Source organism: Carlito syrichta, unplaced genomic scaffold (genome assembly GCF_000164805.1).
Source record: "Carlito syrichta isolate Samal-C Ts95f unplaced genomic scaffold, Tarsius_syrichta-2.0.1 Scaffold247529, whole genome shotgun sequence".
NCBI classification, from domain to species: domain Eukaryota; kingdom Metazoa; phylum Chordata; class Mammalia; order Primates; family Tarsiidae; genus Carlito; species Carlito syrichta.
The window spans coordinates 34,959-54,586 of record NW_007191625.1 but is presented as its reverse complement, the minus strand read 5'-3'; the positions used below and the strand labels follow the sequence as shown (position 1 = coordinate 54,586).

The 19,628-nt window shown below is 43.0% G+C and overlaps 1 protein-coding gene across 1 annotated transcript in view; it reads left to right on the top strand.

The window, feature by feature from the left end:
* Positions 1–5,521: 5,521 nt before the first annotated feature.
* The window catches only part of VSTM4 (V-set and transmembrane domain containing 4), a gene marked incomplete at its 3' end in the record, with an annotated part of 44,071 nt that continues 29,964 nt past the window's right edge, over positions 5,522–19,628 (top strand). Inside the window, exon 1 of the mRNA XM_008051961.2 lies at positions 5,522–5,963. Coding sequence (XP_008050152.2) covers positions 5,522–5,963 — 442 coding nt within the window. The remainder of the gene's footprint in view (positions 5,964–19,628) is intronic.

Here is a 19,628-nt window from a genome sequence, read left to right as displayed (position 1 = left end):
CGACAGAGTGAGACTCCAACTCAAAAAAAAAAAAAAAAAGTTAAAAAAAAATGGGGATAAATAGAGTATGAGGATACATTGAGAAAATACATCTAAAGTATGTAGAATAGTACTTGGTATAGAGCTTGTATCCAGCAGATGTTAGCCTCTATCATTGGGTAAGGTGATATTTTTGTCCTGGTTAAGAGCTATTTTCAGGTGATAGGCTTAATGTAAATGAATCACCCCATGGACTAAGTCTGGTAGCACCTCTGCTTAGTGCTCAGTAAACACTGGCTCCTGGTGCCATGGATTTTTAAGTAATACAATTGCTTATCTTTAAGAGATTCCACTGTCGAGAATTCAGACTATTCTTTTAACAAGAAAGTTCTCTGCTGCCCATTGGTATTGACAGTTTGCGTTCCTTATAAACATAGAGACTCCTGGGTTTCTTAAGTAAGGAGGGGCAGTTTCTTCAGGCTCAGAGGAAGTGTAGGGCACAGAGCCACCAACATATCCCTGGCCAGGTCAGAACTGAGCAGCCCTTGCTGTGCCACCTCTGTATCCCAGACGAGGTAGAAGCCCTGTTTCTGTTAGAGGTCCTTCACTCTCCTGCGCCTGGAGGTTGCCACCCCCACTTTACAATGTGCAGGTTACTTACCATTTAGCTACATGGATGCCCTTTTAGAGCTGTGTTTTAGAGCTGTATTAGTCCTTTTAGTGATATTATCCAAACACAAATAAGGAGGTTAGACATCTTAGCTCTTATCCACAGGAATTTAAACTTCACTTACAAGCATAACTAGTTACATCATTTGTGGGATTCATTGCAAAGTGAAAATTTGGGGATCCTTGTTAAAAAATTATTAAAATTTTCAGAAAGCAACAGCAGAGATTAAATCAAGTGGGGGAACACTTCCAAGCATGAGGCCCTGTGTGCCTGCAGACTATGAACCCATGAAGCCCACCCTCCTTGCAGGATAGTGATCGTACCATTTTCTGTTACCTCCCCTCTCCAGCTCTTGGAGAATGTCAAGTATATTTTAAAGGTGTTTTTTTTCACTGGAGCCTTATGCTCACCACAAAAGTCATCATTTTCCCATTTTTCAGATGAGGAAACCAAAATCCCGAGGGCCTCATACCTAACAGAACCAGTTTTCTGGCCTGGCTTTTTTGGATACCAGCCCCTGGCTCTTCACCTAGCCCCATCTAACCACTGCGTGTGTCTCATCATTTCTCCCCACCTGACTGAGACCATGAATGAACATGCTGGTGCCCAGCCCATGGGGTGCCCAGGTCAGCCAAGTAATGGAGCATGTGCTTGTTGAAGGAATGAGGTTCACTGCAGCAGGAATCCCATCCCTCTGTTTGTATTGGTCTCTTCCCTATTTGTGTTGTCACACTCCTCCTTTGAGAAGTGGCCTTGGAGGCCCTGACTGAGGTGAATTCCCTCTTGAGGCCCATGTGCAGGCAGGGGTGTCTGTCTAGGCCATAGTGGGGTACAGTTCACCAGGATGTCTCCTCCCTAGCACCTGGGTCTTCCTGTCTCAGGGTCTTTGCTCAGGGGGGCCCTCTCCTACAAAGATTGCTCTTCAGTGCTGCTCTAAGTTTTATTTCATTAACTCTGAGTTTTCAGCTCCTGGGCAAGGATCCCTTCCCTGACCTCAAAGTCTAGATCAGGATCTTGCCATGATTTTCTCAAACCCTGACCTTTTTCTCTATAGCAGGTGGCACTGTAGTTACATTCTCCTATTCCCTGATGAATGGCTGCCTTGCCCACTGGACTGTCAGCTCCATGAAGTCAGGAATGTTATTGTCTTCCTCACACAGTGCCTGCCACATGGGGCAAAAGCTAGAGGAAGCGGGAACTCTGAGTGGGAAGGTATAATGTTGGGGGCAGGTATACTTTCCACTTCAGTTACTACAAAGTGGGGACACAAAACAAGAAGCTAAATTCTTCTTTGGGACAGAGTAACTTCGGCTATTCTCCTTCCTAAGTCAGGAGAGGGAGAATCTGCTTTGCCCAGGCTGCTCTGTCATCGTTCCTGGGGAGGAGGAGTTGAGCGACACCCATCCCATCTTTCTGATGGCTGGCATGGCCCATGTTTACCCCTCTGTCCTGCAGGGCATGCATGCTCTGTTGTTCAAACTGAGATCCAGAAGGGAAGGATCTGGGCCTCCATGGATCTTACACTCCTGTCACCTGCCTCTGAAGGTGGATGTGCGGTTTACCATTGTCCTCTCCTGACTCCCACTGGTGTTCCCTCTGCTGAGGCCTATGGGACCTGACTACTGCAGTAGGGCAGATGTCTGAATCTTTCTCAGTATTGAAATAAACATCCACTAGCTAACGTTTGCTAGGCCCCAGGTCCTCTACCTGCATTCTCTCCCCTCTGCTTGCCTTGTCTCTTCTCATAGTACACAAGTGCCACCTTTGCTGAGTTTAAGACAGCCATCTCCAGTGCCAGGAGAGGGTGTTACTCAAGGTACCTGGCTTTGCTGAGAAGTCTCGTCGTAGGCACAGGGGCCCCTACAACCTGAAGAGGCTGCCACCCACTCTTTCAAAGCTTTCAGACTTCAGGGACCTTTGGCCATCACAGTTCCAATCATACCACCCATCCTGCTGCATTGAAGGTAGGTGTAAATATCTGGGCTGGTGGCCAGTGGAGGGCTGAAATGAGCATTTCTGAAAACAGGGTTGAATCAGTTTGGTAGAGCTGCCACAGTGTAGATGGCTCACACAACAGAAATGTGTTGTCTCACATTCTGGAGACTGGAAGTCCTAGATCAAGGTGTTGGCAGGGTTAGTTTCCCCTGCTGCTTCTCTTCTTAGCTTGTAAATGGCCACCTTTGCCTTGTGTCTTCACATGTCTTTCCTCTGTTGGTGTTCGTGCCCTAATCTCTTTTTCACAAGTACACCAATGATATTAGATTACAACCCGCCTTAATTACTTTATTTTAACTTAATCACCTACTTAAAGACTATCTTCAAATACAGTCACATTCTGAGGAATCATAAGTTTCAATATATGAAATTTGGGAGTATACAATTCCGCCGGTATCAAGGGTCTTTGCACTTAGATGAAGGAAGCAGTTACTTGTGCCATTTGTAAGAGAGTATGGCACAAAATGAAGGTAGGGAGGTACACTGATAAAGAGAAAAAGAGAACTCATCTTGGGAAGCTAGTTCAGTCCATTCCTTTTCCTGGAAGCTGCTGATCTGGGTTGAAGCCTCAGAAGTGGAAGGGTTACTTGCTTCCCTCCAGGATGGAATCTGGCCTCCCATGGGGACTGGAGTGCTTGGCACATTCTCCTGGTTTCAGTCACTATAAATAATCCTTCCTTCACACAACATTAATAGGAGGAGCCTGGGGCTTGAGGTCCCGGGGCTGCACTCTCATCCTACCCATCTTGTTTCAATTTCCTGCCTTCCTCAGCTCTCCTGGACTCCGCTGGGGAGCTCTTGGGGGCGGGGTGGGGTTGGAATAAAATTCTGAAAGCCAGCTGCTGCATCTCTGCTGCTGTCTCCGCCTGCCCAACTCCAGGCAGCTGTTGGAGTGGGGTCAGCTGGTGTCCCCAGCTGCTGCATTTCTCACCAGGAGCTCCTGCCATGGGGGACATGTGGACTTCAGGCAAGGCCTAGCAGTCAGGAGGAGATGCTGTCCACTAATTTAATATGGCATATGGGGTGCCTGCAGGTGGGCGAGCTGCAGGTGACACAGTGAGGCCAATTCCTTTTGTTCCCCCAACATGAGTGACTTCTGATGATGATGGGATAATTATAAGAGAATGTGTCCTTCCCTTGGCTACCTGCTAATCTGCATTCCAAAGTATCTCCCTGGGCTGGCTTTGTTCCTCATCACTGTAGACACAGAATACCTCCTATCTGTCCACAAGAAGCTAAGAGTCTAGCTGAGCATTAAGCTTTTTCTTCTGAGTTTAATTCCATATATATCAAAGATGTCTTGGTCTTAATTCCTGGGAACCTGTGAATGTTGCCTTGACAAAAGGCACTTTATGAATGTGCATAAATTAGGGCTCTTAGATTATCCTCCATTCTCCTGTCAGCTAGTGCCTGTTTTCTAAGAGATGAGAGGGGAAAATTGGCCCTCAAATTATTTCTCTTAAGGTGTTCAGTTTATTAAATAATTAGTGGAAGCATATAAGATGATGACCTATTGCCTGAATTTTTGCAATGTAAATTTTTTTTTATAAGACAGCACCCTCCTGGCTGTAGGACCTCATGCTTACTTACCCACAGCCTCTTTGTTGAATGCTCAGATTGTACTGGATCTCTTTTTCCTCCTTCCTCTTTGCTCACTTACAGTACTGACCAAGAGTCAAAGCTTTTGGTGACTCTGACATCTGGGGCTCAAGCCCCTTTATGTGACTGGAAGGTGACATTTGGGGACTGAAACTTGTGGTTTGGGATAGGCCCAGGGACATCTGCTTGTATGGTGTGGTGGGCAGTGAGTGGCTTCCTGGAGTTACACACTGGGCAGTACAGGGATGCGGATGTGGGATCTGGTGAGAAGACAGCCCTGATTGGGCAAAAAGAGGTTCTGAGCATCCTGCACAGTGTCCTTTCTTGGGTTCTGACGCCAGGAGAAGGCTGTGCCCCTGAGCGCCAGGACAACCTGGCCACACAGCACAGTCAAGGATGCACCGTGAATAGTGACTTCTACTCAGTGGAACAGATAGCAGTGTTTGGCATCTCTGAGGTCTCTGAGATCTGGATAGTTGTGTGGGTGATGGAGTGGCTCTGTCAAAGTTCAGCTTGGGGGCAGAACAGCAGCTGGGAGGGGGCAGCCCTCAGGCTGGTTCTAACCAAGGAACCAAAAGACAGGAAGTAGTGGACTAGGCCTGGAATTCTGAAGCATCTTTTGGGGGTGTTGGGAGAGTATCTCATTTCTCCCTGGTCCTGAGCTCATTTATTCTTTATTCTTACTCTTCAACTATGAGACCATGGATCCTGAGAACTGAGCAGCTTCTGTCATTCCAGCTCATTTGTACCAGTACAGCACATCTCCTGACTTTACTAACAATCTGCCCTGGTTACAGTTGGAATAACTGTGACAGGGAGAGGGACACAGAAAAGCAGGCCCAGCCTCTTGGTGGACAGGCCATCAGAGAAAGTGACCCTGCCCTTCCCCAAGACATCTCCTGACCTACAACACTGCTGACATCAGGCTGGTGACAAAATGGATAAAAGCAGGCCTCAGGGAGGTAGCCAGGCAGTGAGGTGGGAGCATATTAGGTGTGGGCTGGATATTTTCAAGAGATTCCAAAAATCTCAAATTTTATGTGAAATCTCCTGAGGTTTAGATAATGTATCAGCAGCTAATTACACAATTTTGAAAAATACTTTGGGGCCAGGTGGTCAGTATGGATGGCTCACTTCCAGAAGAACCCTCCTCTAAAAGGCAGAGAGTAAGCATGGAGGGGCGCAGGGGCCACCAACCTCTCTGACCATGCAGAGCACCATGACACCCACCGCATGGAGACATTTCCCTGGCTCCTCCTGGACTATCCACATGGAGACATGGGGCCCTCCTCATCTTCTCCTTTCCATTTTTTCTCTGCAGAGGTCTGTGGGGCCCTCAATGTCACCGTGTCCCCGGGGCCCGTGGTTGACTACCTGGAGGGGGAAAATGCTACTCTCCTCTGCCATGTCTCCCAGAAGAGGCGGAAGGACAGCTTGCTGGCTGTGCGCTGGTTCTTTGCACGCTCCGACTCACAGGAGGCCTTGATGGTTAAGATGACCAAGCTCCGGGTGGTACAGTACTACGGGAACTTCAGCCGCAGTGCTAACCGGCAGAGGCTACGCCTGCTTGAGGAGAGGCGAGGGATGCTCTACAGACTCTCTGTCTTCACCCTCCAGCCCACAGATCAAGGGCACTATGTCTGCAAAGTCCAGGAAATCAGCAAGCACAGGAATAAATGGACGGCATGGTCCAATGGCTCCTCAGCGACGGAAATGAGAGGTAAGAATACATTTCATCTCCCTGGGGAGAGGTGTGGGGCACAGGTCAGTGGCCCTCCCTCCAGTCTCCCAGGTTGCCTCTCCTGGGCTAGAATATATCATGTCAGTCTCTGTGAGCCACAGCCATGAGTCAAGCTGTGAGTTGAGGCTAGATCTTTACTCGGACATGGGCTGACATGTGGTGTAGACACTGTCCCCACACCACCCAACCTGCTCTCTAGGCAAAACCTTTGTCGTGTCTGAAGAGTGGACTGGCTGCGTGCTATCACTACTCAGAGAGCTCAGGACAGATTTTTTTTCAGTAATGACTTTTGCAGTAGGGAAGAGTCCAGTGTGAACTGGACTCAACTCCGATTTGTGCAGACATGACTTGGTGTTTTAAAGGGAGAATGAAGGGTGGGGAGGACTCAGAGACTCAGGAGAGTCAGAAGTGTGAAAATTACAAAAAGCAGTGGGAAGAGATGTTTGGTCCACGTGGAGCCCCTCTGAATCTGCTGATGTGCCTGTTGAAGCTAGGCTCCTACCTCCCCACAGAGACTGGGAGACAAGGTTCTATTTTCAGGTGTTAGCTGGAACAAGTAGAAAATGCTTTTGTCAGCCTTGAACTTTTCAAGCGGACACTTTATGGAGAGTAGGGTCATCCTAGGCATATGACCTTGAGCTGTTTGAAACTGTGTTAGTGCTTGTTCAAGTCTATAGGCCACAGTTGGGCCTAGTTGAGAAGGGACTCCAAGAAGCCTGGCTAGAGTTTGTTTAAGAGAGTCTTTGCTAGTGCCCAGCCTTCAACTCAGGTCTGTGCAGCCTGGATCACTTTGGTTGGGAAGTGCCAGGCACCCATGGAAGAGACGCATGTTGGGGGGTCTTGCTGTGAGTTGTCAGGCATAGGAGCAGGGCAGACTGGTGGCTTTGATCCGTTGCCCAGGGAACTCATCCAAGCTTGCTGAGAAATTCATCAGGAAGCAGGCAAAGGACAAGGGCTAGTCCGTACTTCCTGAAGACAGATAGGATGTATGGGACACATTTCCAGAACATTTTAGATACCAAGATTTGAGGATTATCATTTTTTTGACACTAATGTTCTATTCAAGAGGACTTCTTTCACAATTTTAAAAATAATTTGTACTGTGCACTAAAATTATGTTTTTGATTACTTTGAAATTAAATTTAGTTTGGCATAAAATCAAGAGGATCACAACTTAAAGCTGATAGTCCCAAATATGAAAACAAATCTAATTTTATTGTATATACAAAATATAACATTAAAGACCTTAGTAAAGTTTTGACAAGCTTTTCTTAAGGGACAAAATTTAGTTGTAAAAAGTATTTTTAATGTCCTACATGAATAAGGGACATGTCATGAAATAGTTTATATGGAGAGTCATTAAAGCAGTTCAATTTTACTTGTCTGTTGAGTTTCCTTATTGTAATGCTTATAAAATGACATAGTAACTAAAATGTTGTGTACTTTTTCTCCTTAAGCAAATTAATTGAAGAAAACCAATGACTATTAGTATAAATATATATTTTGGCGCAGGAAGCAAAAAAATTTATCAGATGACTGGAGTCTGGGAAGAGAATTCACTCAGAATATTGCTTGACTCTGAAGCACAAGATCTTATATATGTTTTGCTTTGTTTTGTCTTTATGTCACAGTATATTCTGGCATCATGCACTAAATCTCTTGGCAGTGGTGATGCTCTGCCAAACAGAATATATAAAAAGTTCGCTACCTTCAAGTAAGCACAATCATCTGATTTGTTATTTAATGTGAATCTACTTTCAGTGAGTGAAGCTGGGTTCCTTCTAGAACATTTATTTGGGAACTTGCTCCAAAAACCTGAAGTGCTTCACTGGAAGAATCTTTTCCCCCTTCTTCTCCTGCTTTCTCCACTTCCCTCCCTGTTCTTCCATTTATTTTTCGTCTCATCCTCCTTTTCCCTTCCCCTTCACTGCCTCTTCTCTTTCTCTCTTTCTTTATCTCTCTCTCACTTCTCTCTCTCTCTCTCTTTCTGTCTCTCTGTCTCTCCCTGACTCTTTCTCGCTCACTCCCATTTCTCTGACCTCTCACCTGGAGGTGGTTCTCACCTGCCAGCAGAGCAGAGCTCTGCCCACCTCAGTATGTCTGCTCTGCCTCAGCCTCTGGGCTGTGATTTGCTGATGGAAAGAATGGAAGCAATGACCATATCTTCTAGAACGTTCCACATAAGCTTCCAGGGGACTGTTCCAAGATGATTAAAGAAAGGTAACCCCAAGTAAGTGACCTGAAACCAGACCAGCTTGTTTAGGTTGGAGCGTGTCCACTCCAGGAAGGGGGAGTGCATGGAGCATTGGCTGCTTGTCCTTCCCAGGTAGGGACAGGATGGGCTTGTGGCTGTAGCCTCCCAGGGTGCCTTTCCCTGAGATCCTGTGCCTTGTTCCTCTCTAGGAGTTTTGTTTCCCTAAATCTCCACCTCATGTTAACAGTTGTTATATGGGAAACAAAAACAAAACCAACAATGAGAAGTTTGGTGATCAAATACACTGGTTGGAATATTGAACAGGAGCTCTTGGGGCGTTTTGGAGTAGCTGTCCCACCCCAGGCCCCCTGAGTCTCTCTTTTCTAATATACCCACTTTTCTTCCCTCCTTTCAACAGATGTCTCAAGCCATCCAAGGGAGAAGGGAGATTTCCTAAAACCCACCCTTTGCCCGTCACAACACAATTAATCTTGGTCTCCTTCCTGAAATAGTCTTAATATGAGATAAACACTTGGCTTGTCTTTCAATGTAAACTCCCAGAATGGAAGGCTGCTGCCTGGGCTTCTCTCTCTGTTGTGGGTTCCTTGCCTAGCAAACAGAGAGAGACTTGCACTGATATATTTAAGGAATGGTTCCCAGCACAGAGAAGAGCCACAGGAGTGTTGGCTCTACTATTTGTCCTGATTTCCATACGTTGGTTGTTTTCTATTGCAGAAGTAATATTGTTCAATTGTAGAAAACATGGAAAAATACTGAAAGGGTTTAGAGAAGAAAATAAAAATGACTTTTAATATCTCCACTCAGGCACAACTTAACAGCAGTGTAAATCCTTTCAGTCATTTTATGCAAATAAAAATTTAAAATCTAATTTCATTCTTACTATAAATAGTGTTCTGTGGCTTTTCTGACATTACTAAATGGTGTGTGCACTTTCCCTTGTTGTTAAATATGTTTCCACAGCATAATTTTAATGACAGAATAGTATTCCATGATGCGGATGCACCACAATTTAGCTTCTCGGTTATTGTTATTAGGCATCTAAACTGCTTTAAATCCTTGTCAATAACTCTCCATGAATGGACCTGTCCTTAGATAAAGTCCTGAAAAGAAGCTTGCTGGTCCAAAGGTATAAATGATTTAAATTTCAAGATGTGAATTGACCTGAAAAATAGTTAATAAATCTATATTCTGATCAGCATTGAAAGTTCCTTTTCCCCAAGGATTGGGCTATGTATTTATAATGGGTAATTTTATGTATCGCCATGACTGGGCTAGGGGATACCCAGATGACTGGCAAACCATTATTTCTGGATGTGTTGCTTCTGTTTCTCTGGAGAACCCTGTCTAATACAATCATATATACTTTTTGAGGATGATAACGATGATGATGATGATGAATGCCTGCATCAGTGCCTGGTGCAAAATTGACCCTTAGTGAATAACTGATGAATGTATGAAATACTATTAGGTGGCATTAACACCTTTTACTGTGGATGACTTGAAGGTAGGCATGACTTGGTGGATGCAGTCAGTCACCCTCTCTGGAAGACATCTCTTTCTTTAGCCTATTCCAATTGTACATCTTATTCAAGGCCTCACACCCGTCCTTCCTTTTCCAGCATGCCTTCTTTGAGCATGTCTGCCCGTAGAGAGCTCTCACCTCTGATATCCTGTAGCTTCTGTTTTTAGCATGGTTGACATAACATTGTGTAGTCACACCACTGTTTTTGTAAGCTGTTGTGGCATAGGGGATGATGTGAAAAATATTATACATAAAGGAGTCAATGCAAAAACTGAAATGTGTAAGTCTCTTTCCCCCGCCTACGGCCTAATTTCTCCAACTCTGCTCCCATCTCCAGAGATAATCATTGTCAACAATTTGGTTAGCTCAAGTCCTATTCCTATTGACATTCATGCAGACCTACACATCCCTGTACATGTATTTTAATAATAGTACATGTATTGTTTTATGAGTATTGTTGATATTGCATATATTTTTTGCAGCTGATATTACATAGTGAGACAGTACCAAACTGTATTCAGTCATTCCCCTAGTGATGGATACTTAGGAAACTTCCAGTTTTTCACTAACACAAACAGAACTTCAGTGAAATCTTTATACATCTTTCCCAGTGTTTCTGTTGGTTAAATTCCTTGAAAGAGAATTGCTGGTCTTAAGGGTATGCCTATTTAAATTTGTTATAGACAACGCCAAAATGCTACTGTTGAAAAGACTACACAAACTTGTACTCTGACCATCATTGCATGATAGTGTCTATTTTTCTGAAGCCTCTTTAACCATTGATCCTATTACCACTTTCTATTATTTATCACAATGATGGGAAAATATTCCATTGTTGTTTTAATTTTGATTATTATAGTCAATAAAAAACAATGCAATATCATTTCTGTTGTAGTCATTATTAGTGAAGTTGAGCATCTCTTCATATTGATTGCTTAAAAAATCCTCATATTGACTGTTTAAAAAAAATCTCTTTATATTGACTGTTTAAAAAATTTCTGTGAATTTCTTGTTTATAACCATAATTGTCTATTCTGTATTTTTCATATATGTGGTGCATGTATATGTGTGTGTAGTTGTGATTGTGACTTCCTTAGCTATTATGCATGGTGCAAAAAACTTATTCCTGTTTGTCACTTTCCATTTTGTGTTTTCTTTTACCATATAAATATTTCACATTTCAGGATATTTATGTAGTGAAATTTGTCATTTTTTTCTTTGTGGTATTCCTTTTTCTAGTGATCTTTTAAATTGAGGTGTAATTTGCATTCAATAAATTGTACATGGTTCCTTAGTTTTATATTTAATCTTGGAAAGGATTACCTACCCTAAACTTATGAAAGTATTTTCTATATTTTTATCTAATATTTTAAGTGATTAAAAGAAAGCTTTACTTGTTTATCTTTTTGGAATCTGTTTTTATATAAGGTATGTAGTAGCTAATTTATTTTTTCTTTACAAATGGCTAACCTGTTGTTCCTACACTGTCTTCTGAGTAAATAATATTCTTTTATCTTGAATAATTTTTCATACTTTACCAATATAACACTATTTTAATTACTATGGAATAGGGCAAGTCTTTTCACTATTATTTAAATTGTCTTAGCTACTCTTATACATTTAGTTTTTCTTTAAGATGATCTTAAGAATCATTTATCTAGTTTTGTAAAAATTATGTTAGGGTTTGACTCCAATTTCCTTTGTTTTATAAATTAGTTTGTGATGGGTATATACTTCTTAGACAGCTTTAAGATTTTAAATGTTGTATTTAGGGTGTTTTTTATGTCTTTTCAGTAAAAATTTCTTCACATGACTTTTGAACATTTTTATTATGCTTATTTCTAGGTATTTTATAGTTGTAATTAGAATCTACTCCTCCACCTCCACACACTTATACACATAGCTCTTAAATGGTTACCGCTGGTACAAAGAAATATTTGGTTTTCTTTGACTTGTATTTGACATTATAAAAAGTTACCTTATTATTTTGAGTGTAGTCTCTTTCAGTTGCTTTTCAATATCCGCAAATTTATATCTCATCACTTTTTCTATCCATATCTCATTGGCCAGTACTTTAGAGACAGCAAATCATCTTATACCCTTTTTGTATGATACTACTATGCATTTTTACTTTGCCGTTTGGGTTTTTATCTTGGCCACATTTTTTTTATCTAGTCCATATGGCTACCATTAAAGATTGTCAGTTGCCTTACTAGGAAACTAGCCTTGAGATATTCATGACTTTTTCATGATCCTTACTAGTGAACCTTTTTAAAAAGCAATTGAAGTTTCCCTGGTAATACCTTTTAGTGATTTATCTTTTCTTTTTGTTAATTTCTTAACATTTTTATTTAAAAATCCAATCCAGAAATCTGTCAGAGATAGATGAAAAGTCAATCAATCTATAGTTTTTTTTTTTTTAGTTGGAGTCTCACTCGGTCACCCAGACTAGAGTGCAATGGCCGCTCCCGGCCACTGCAGCCTCGCCTGCTGGGCTCCGGCGATCCTTCCGCCTCAGCCTTCCGAGTAGCCGGAATTACTGGCATGCGCTACCACGCCCGGCTGATTTTTTTTTTTATTTATTGTAGAGATGAGGTCTCGCTGCCCAGGCGGGTCTCGAACCCGCGGGCTCAGGCAATCCGCTCACCTCAGCCTCCCAAAGGCGCGGGATTACAGGTTGAGCCACCGAGCCCGGCTCAATCTATAGTTTTTATAGCCTACTTTCCTACTTTTTTAAAAAAGCAAGATACTTGCATGTCTGTAGTCATTTGGTACCTTTCCTATTTTCCAGAATTTCTCGCTTTTCCTTAGCTGGAGTTTTTTCTAATCTGTGAATTGTCACCACTTAAGAAAGGTGAGAGGTTCTTCTCTGAGGAGTGAAGGGATGAGGATGTGGTGAGTGAGTCCCCTGACTGCAAAAGGTCTTTACTGATGAAGCTCTCTTGCTGTGTGGAGATTTAAGTTTTTTATCCATATCACAGTGGAATCAAGTCTATTGTCACAACACTAGTGCATATCACTTGTGCTTTGATTTGCTCTTTTGAACAGAAAAGGATGTCTAACCTGCAGTCTGCTCCTTAGTCATGCACTTGTAACATGCTTTATGACTGTCATGCAAAATAAAAAATTAGAATATAAAACTCAAGACCAAACCAAGTAACCAATCCACCCCAATATCTATGGTTATTATTTGCTTTATATTGTTATACACGTTTCTGGTTTTTTCAAAAACTTGGGTATGTCCTTGAGCATTATGTGTATGGTGATAATAAATAAGTAGCAAATGGTTGGGAAAAATCTACCCTAATAAATGAATTCCTGGAGATACTTCTGAAAGTGATTAAGCTGCCATTTTATGTTTTCACTGTGCAATTATTAAAATGTGGTAAGAACTGGGGATTTTGAAGAGTGGGGAAATTTTAAATATGGGTTTATGTGCAAACCATGTATGTGTGGGATTTGGGGGTTGTTCCTGGGTGCCCCAAGGGTTGTTGATATCATGGGGTGCAAAACGATAAAACAGAAATGAAAGTGTGGGAATCTATAGAGGACCGTGGAGTTGTGCTTCTTTTAGAGAATATCATACCAGATGAACTTGTTGATGTTGTTTTTATTATGCAAAGATAAAAGAAAGGCAAAGAATGAGACTCAGTTTCTCCAGTTGCCTGTGCCATGCGACAATTTCACTGGGTGAGAAACACTGCTTAGAAAAAAAAATGGATTGAAAAGTCCTTGGTGACAGATAGCATTGGAACCCCAGAGAGGTTTCCAGTGGAAATCATGAGGGTCAGTGTCGAGTTTGAGTTCCTTTGTTTTATCAGTGATACTGAAAAAAGGAGCCCACATCACCCTAATGAACTTCAGGGATGATACAAAATTGGGAAATCTTCTTAATGCCAGTGAGGAGTAAAACATAATGAAAACGATTCCAAAGAGGTAAGAAATATAGGCAGGAAATAACAAAATGAGATTCAATTTGAGAAACGGCAGAGTAATACATTTGGGGAAAACAAATCTCAAGCACTGCTGGATAGTCACCAGGAGGCCAGGGGGGCTGTCTCTGCGAGGGAACTGTGAGTGATAATGGCAGTGAATTCATGCGTCTGCCATGTGCTATGGTAACATGAATAGCCATGTTATTTCCGTCCATGTACATACAAATCGCCCTGGTGTCCCTGAGAAGGAGATAATTGTTTTGTGTGTACTATACTGGTGAGACTCTAATGGGGACCACAGTTAGCTTTGGGAACCTTATATCCAGTAAGACAGATTCAAGCTGGAGAAGAGTGGCAAACGTGATAAGCAAATGAGCAGCTGCCTTCAGAGACAAGATCTGTTCAGTCAGGATGCTTTGCTGAGTTCAGCAAAGAAATTGCATTAGAAAATAATACTGCGGACCATGTTCAGCAGCTCTAGGTAGATTCATTTATCCCTTCACTCAGTGAGTGTGCTATTGAGCATCTACTTTGTGCCAGACTGTTGCAGTAGTGGAAACCTGGGACCACATGAGTGAATCTGTCTAGAGGGGTGGCAGATACACAAACACATGGGGTGCTCCAGTGTGAGTGCAGTTGTCGGATGCATATGGGAAACTGTGGGAATACACAGGAGGATCCCTTATGAGCTGAGGTTCCCTTATGAGCAGTGCTGGAGCTGCCACTAATTTCTGAGTCAGGTAGGTTTATATGGAGGCAGTGTGTATGACAAGGGGACACTATGGATCACGCAGGGGCTTTACTGAATATTAAGGAGCTTCCACTTGATTTTGTTGACCAATATTCTCAACCTTGCCTGATATGAGTAACCAGGGCCATTGTTAACATGCAGATTCCCAAGCATCTGCCCAGGAGATTCTGATTTATTAGGTCTGGGATGGAATCTAAATATTTAATCTGCAGTCTAGATGATAGTATTAAGACAGCTTGAGGAATCTTTGAATTAGGCCTGGGAAGTATTTCAAGTTTTTGATGGATCCCTCTGTTGGCTGCCTGGGACATGGATTTGGGGAGACCAGATTCGAGGCAGAGGAGGCAGGGTCTTTTGAGGCTTGACATAATGAAGGACTAACTTAGGCAGTAGAAGTGAAGAGATATTAAGAGACTGAATGAGAAGTCTTTACTAAGTGACTGGATGTGGGTAATGGAGAGAGCTTTGGGATGACATTCAGGGGTCTTAGTAAGTATGTGTGGGAGATGCCCATAGCTGGCAAGGGGGGCCATAGAGATGGAGCAGTCCATAGCAGGAGTTTAGGATTGGGAAGTTAAGAAGAGTGAGATGCCTGGAGGCCATCCCCTCAGAGATGTTCAGTGGGCACACAGACATGTGGTCTGAAGCTCCCTTTCCAGTGAGAGTTAATTTCTGAGTCAGGTAGGTGAAACCACGTGTGTAGGTGAGATCTCCAAAGGGCAGGAGCCAAGGATGGAGCTCTCGGAAGTACTTTCATTCCGGGCAGTGGAAGGATCTAGCTTGCTTGGTGTCTGTTGTACGGGCTCCTTGGGGCCTGCTCACTGGCTTTTCGGAAGAGGCAATGTGTTATCAGTGGAAAAGCACCCACCAGAGGGGGCAGCAGTTTCATCCCAGGAAGTCAGAGACACAAAGCAACACATTGTTCCAGGAGGGAATGAGGTGCTTTTATCTCAATCCTGGCAGCTCATGGGCCCTGTATCCTGTTTCAGTGACAACCATTCTAGGTAGCAGCTGTTCACTCATTGATTGGGAGCAGGTGAGAGGCAGGCGTGGCCTCACTGCAGGTGAGCTGATAAAACGAAGCACGTGATAATGACCTGTCAATCCCAAGGGTAATGGGGCTGGCCCAACACTCTGAGCACAGCAAGGCTGAAGTGGATGGCACAAGGAAAACAGGAAGAAAACAAAGGGAACATAGCAGAGGATTGGGATGATTTCCAACAGGGAGATGAAACTGCGTAGCCATGTCTTTCTGTCTCTGTGGGGGTGTCTTATTTATGTGGGGGTTTCCAGGGTATTCTGAATTGGAATGCACTTTATATATGGCAGGCATTATAGCCTAGTGCAGAGATTTCCAAATATTTTTGGTTCTCAGTGACCCTGATCCAAAATAGCAAAAGAAAGAAAGAAAGAAAGAAAAGAAATAATTGCATCCAATGGCTTCATATTTTAGGGGGCCAAAATCTCCCATTTAAATGAAAAATAATAGAAAGCTACTTGCAGTAAATATTTTTTCAAATAATGCTTCTTTCCAAAAAAAAAAAAATCCCTTTCTTTGCCCTGTAACTGCAGAAGGCACATCTGCCCCTGTGTCTGTCCTGCACACTCAGTGCTGATTGGTCACTTGTTGTGCATCTTGCTGAGTGAAGCCCACAGTATCCCTGTCTTGGCAAATCAAGTCCCAACTAACTCTCTGTGAGCCCTTCACCTCCTTTACCCTTTGTCTCCAAGTTCAGGATGTTGCTGTTTGTGTTCTCAAGTACGGTGGCACAGTCACAGCTCTCCGCAGTCTCCAACTCCTGAGCTCAAGCAATCCTTCTGACTCAGCCTCCTGAGTAGCTCCAGATGTGCACCCCTAGGCCTGGCTAATTTTTTGATAGCGATGGGATCTCACTATGTTGCCCAGGCTGATCCTGTACTCCTGGGCTCAATCAATCCTCCTGCCTTGGCCTCCCAAAGTGCTTGGATTACAGGCATGAACCACTGCCCTGACCTTGTCCCTTGCTCCTTTTAGTAATTTCTTTATCTCCCTTTGTCTCCACTTTCCTAAACTTTGGGAGTCTTCCCACTTTTGTGCCTCCTCCATCCTGCTTGACGCCCTGTTACCTCCAAACTTGTCCCCCTAGGGCACCTATCTGGTCTTGTCCCTCCAAGGAAATGCAAATTCTGTAGAGTTCCGAAGGCCAAGGAAGCACACAGGGGCTGTACAAGCCCTTAAGCCTGGTTGCTCCTTCAGATATTGACTAGAGAGATTTCAAGATGAAGTATGAGGGTCCATGGGGCTCCTGGACAAAGATGGACCAAAGATGCAGTCCTGAGTTCTACACATCTTATAGGGAGAACTTTGAGATGGGTTTGCAGGGCCTTCACCCCAGGGAGTATGTGCTCCAGGTGTTCATAGAAGTGATGTGGTCATTCATTTTAGGTTTCTGCTCTTAGGGCTGTGCAGCAGCTTTGATTCCCAAGACTCAATGATCTTCAATGGCTTTGCAGTCCAGTTCTACAATGCAGATTCAGAGGTAGCCTAACATTCAGAATCGAAATAAATCTCTATGCATTTAGAGGGAGATATCTTCATCAAGAGTGAAGATGCTAATAACAGAAGCAATTTGCAATGGCTGTCTCCTGCAATTTAATCAGTAATTCACTGTAACCTCAAATAGCATATTTTAACAAGCCAAATTGTTATTTGACTTAAAATTATGTAAGTAAAGTTTAAATTTGGGGAGTAGACAAAGCAAATGGAAAACTATTTGTCACCCTAGAAGTGTTTGAGGGCAAAGATGAAATTATAATATAAATTTATCATCTGGCTGTTCAACCCCAAAATGTGAGAGCAAATTTAATAATTAGATTTGAAGTTACTACCACAGGGAACTGATACTTCAAGTTTCAGTGGAAGAAATTAAATAATTCCTTTTTCTCTGGAGACATGGAATAGATAATTAGGAATGAGACTTACTAAACATTTAGTGCTACTGTTTAATTAAGCAAGCACACATCATGGTGTTTAAAGTGTCAACAGGTCCAGACACTCAAAGGGAGCAAATTGACAACCAGAGTGTAATTTAAACACCACTTAAAACAATTCTTCATCGTACCTACCCTCATTTCAACTGCCATGGTCTTGGAAGAATTTAGATTAAACGCTTAAACTTGCAAACATGCATGAAACCCTAGTGTATGTGCCTATCATCACCATGCCTTGTCCAAAGAGAAGTAAGCGTGGTCAGGTTTGATCCCTATTCTCCCAGGGTTTCAGTCTCATAATGTAGGTAGGAGAATACATAGATATGGTGTAGATCTAATAGACATTAAAGAGAGAGTAAAATTAGAGAGTGTGAAAGGGCCAGACCAGAGCAAGGCTGACATGGGAGTAAGCGAGAGATGAGGATACATTCCTGGGACACAGGAGAAGGTCACATGGAGGATGTGGAACTCCACTTGGTCTGCAGGAGGGCTTGAGCAGACAGCAATGGGCCATGCCACTTCAGGAAAGAAGACACCCTGGGCAAGAGGCAGAAGAGGAATGTACAAATGAGTTGATGGGTTTGCATGCATGTTTACAGTTGGTGGGGGCCAGGAATGAGCAATGATAAGAGGACAGGTTGGCAGGATTAACCTGGTCAGGGACTTTGATGCCACGGACCTTGCCAGATTCTTCTAAAATGCAGCCTCACACATGACACTGTGCATGTACACAGAAGGGGCTCAATAATGACTTTTTGGATCAAAGAGTGAATGTGTGATCCAAATCTTTGGTAAAATGCCCAATTGAAATGGAAACTTGGCGTGGAAGGTGAATACACAGCCCTGTCCCGGAGTTGTTGTATGTGGAGAGGACCAGTCACCAAGTCCTCTGTTTTGGTACTGAGGACATAAAGATAGGCTTTGTATTCTGAGGCTCCTTCCCTCTCAGAAGGTGGACTCCTTTTCTGCTGCTTTGTTATAATGGGAAGTCTATTTAATACATATATTTTTTGTTTGCTCTTTTGCTATGTTTTCTAAATTTGTCTTAAGCTGAATGCAAAAGGAGAGGGTGGTTTAAACTAGACAAAACTGGAGCTTTACTGTTTCGCATCAGCTGCTCCCTGTAGGTCACTCAGAGGTCCTACTGACATATATGGCTCTATCCGAGCCCCAAAGGAGGATGCTTTTGACCTGAGTCTTGGAGAGGCAAGGAAGGAAGGAAGCAAAAGACAAGCTTCTGAGAGAAGAAACAGAGGTCTCTGTGTCTCTCTGGCATTGCAGTTTTCTCCCCAGGGAGTTCTGATCCAGTTATAAACAGTGAGGACATAGTTACATTTGACAGTCTCTCCCCCTTTGGGAACCACCCCATCATTAAATTAGAAGGGATGGTGAATTGAATGTATTAACTTTAAATGTGTAACAAAGGTGTTGATTCATCTTTATTTTAATAGAGAATCTTGTGTACACTTCATATCACCATCTTCTTTTGATCCCTTTACAATTTTCTTTCCAATTAATCTGTGCAAGATGCCGCCTGGAGAAACTGAGGAAGGGTGATCTTGTTGTTTTCCTTCAGTTGCAAATTAGCAAGGCCTACATGCCGGGGATCAGAGCCTTAAACTTCTGCCCCTTCCTTTCAACCTGAGAGAACCTAAGGATTATCTTCTGATAATGAGCGTCATCTTCTGGTTAAGAGTCATCTTCTGACTTGCAGCCTCCATCCTGTAGGAGAATAAAAACTGACAGGTCATAAAATAAATCATAACAGACACAAAACCTGTGACTGCAAGGCCAGAATACTGTGGAGACATCAGCATCAGGAGTGTGGCATGCTAGTGCATCCCCACTGTTTCTGAGACTTCAGGAAAGAAAGGTGACTGGGCAGGATGAGGCCTCCTGCCCCTAACCTTTCTTCCAGCCTTCCAGAAGGTGAAGATGTCATAGTCCTAGAAAATTCCCTTTGAGAAGCCTTGACCCACATATATATAGTATCTTGTTTATTTTATTCATTCATTCCGTCAAAGTAACTATAACTTGAACTATGGATCAAGAAGGAGTCTAGAAAGTACGGAAAATAGATGCAGATCATTAACAAGATAAATGAGTAAAGCATCGCTTTGGCGCAGAGTGATGCATTTTTTTTTGAGTTGGAGTCTCACTCTGTCGCCCAGACTGGAGTGCAGTGGCACGTTCCCGGCCACTGCAGCCTCGATCTGCTGGGCTCTGGCGATCCTTCCGCCTCAGCCTTCCA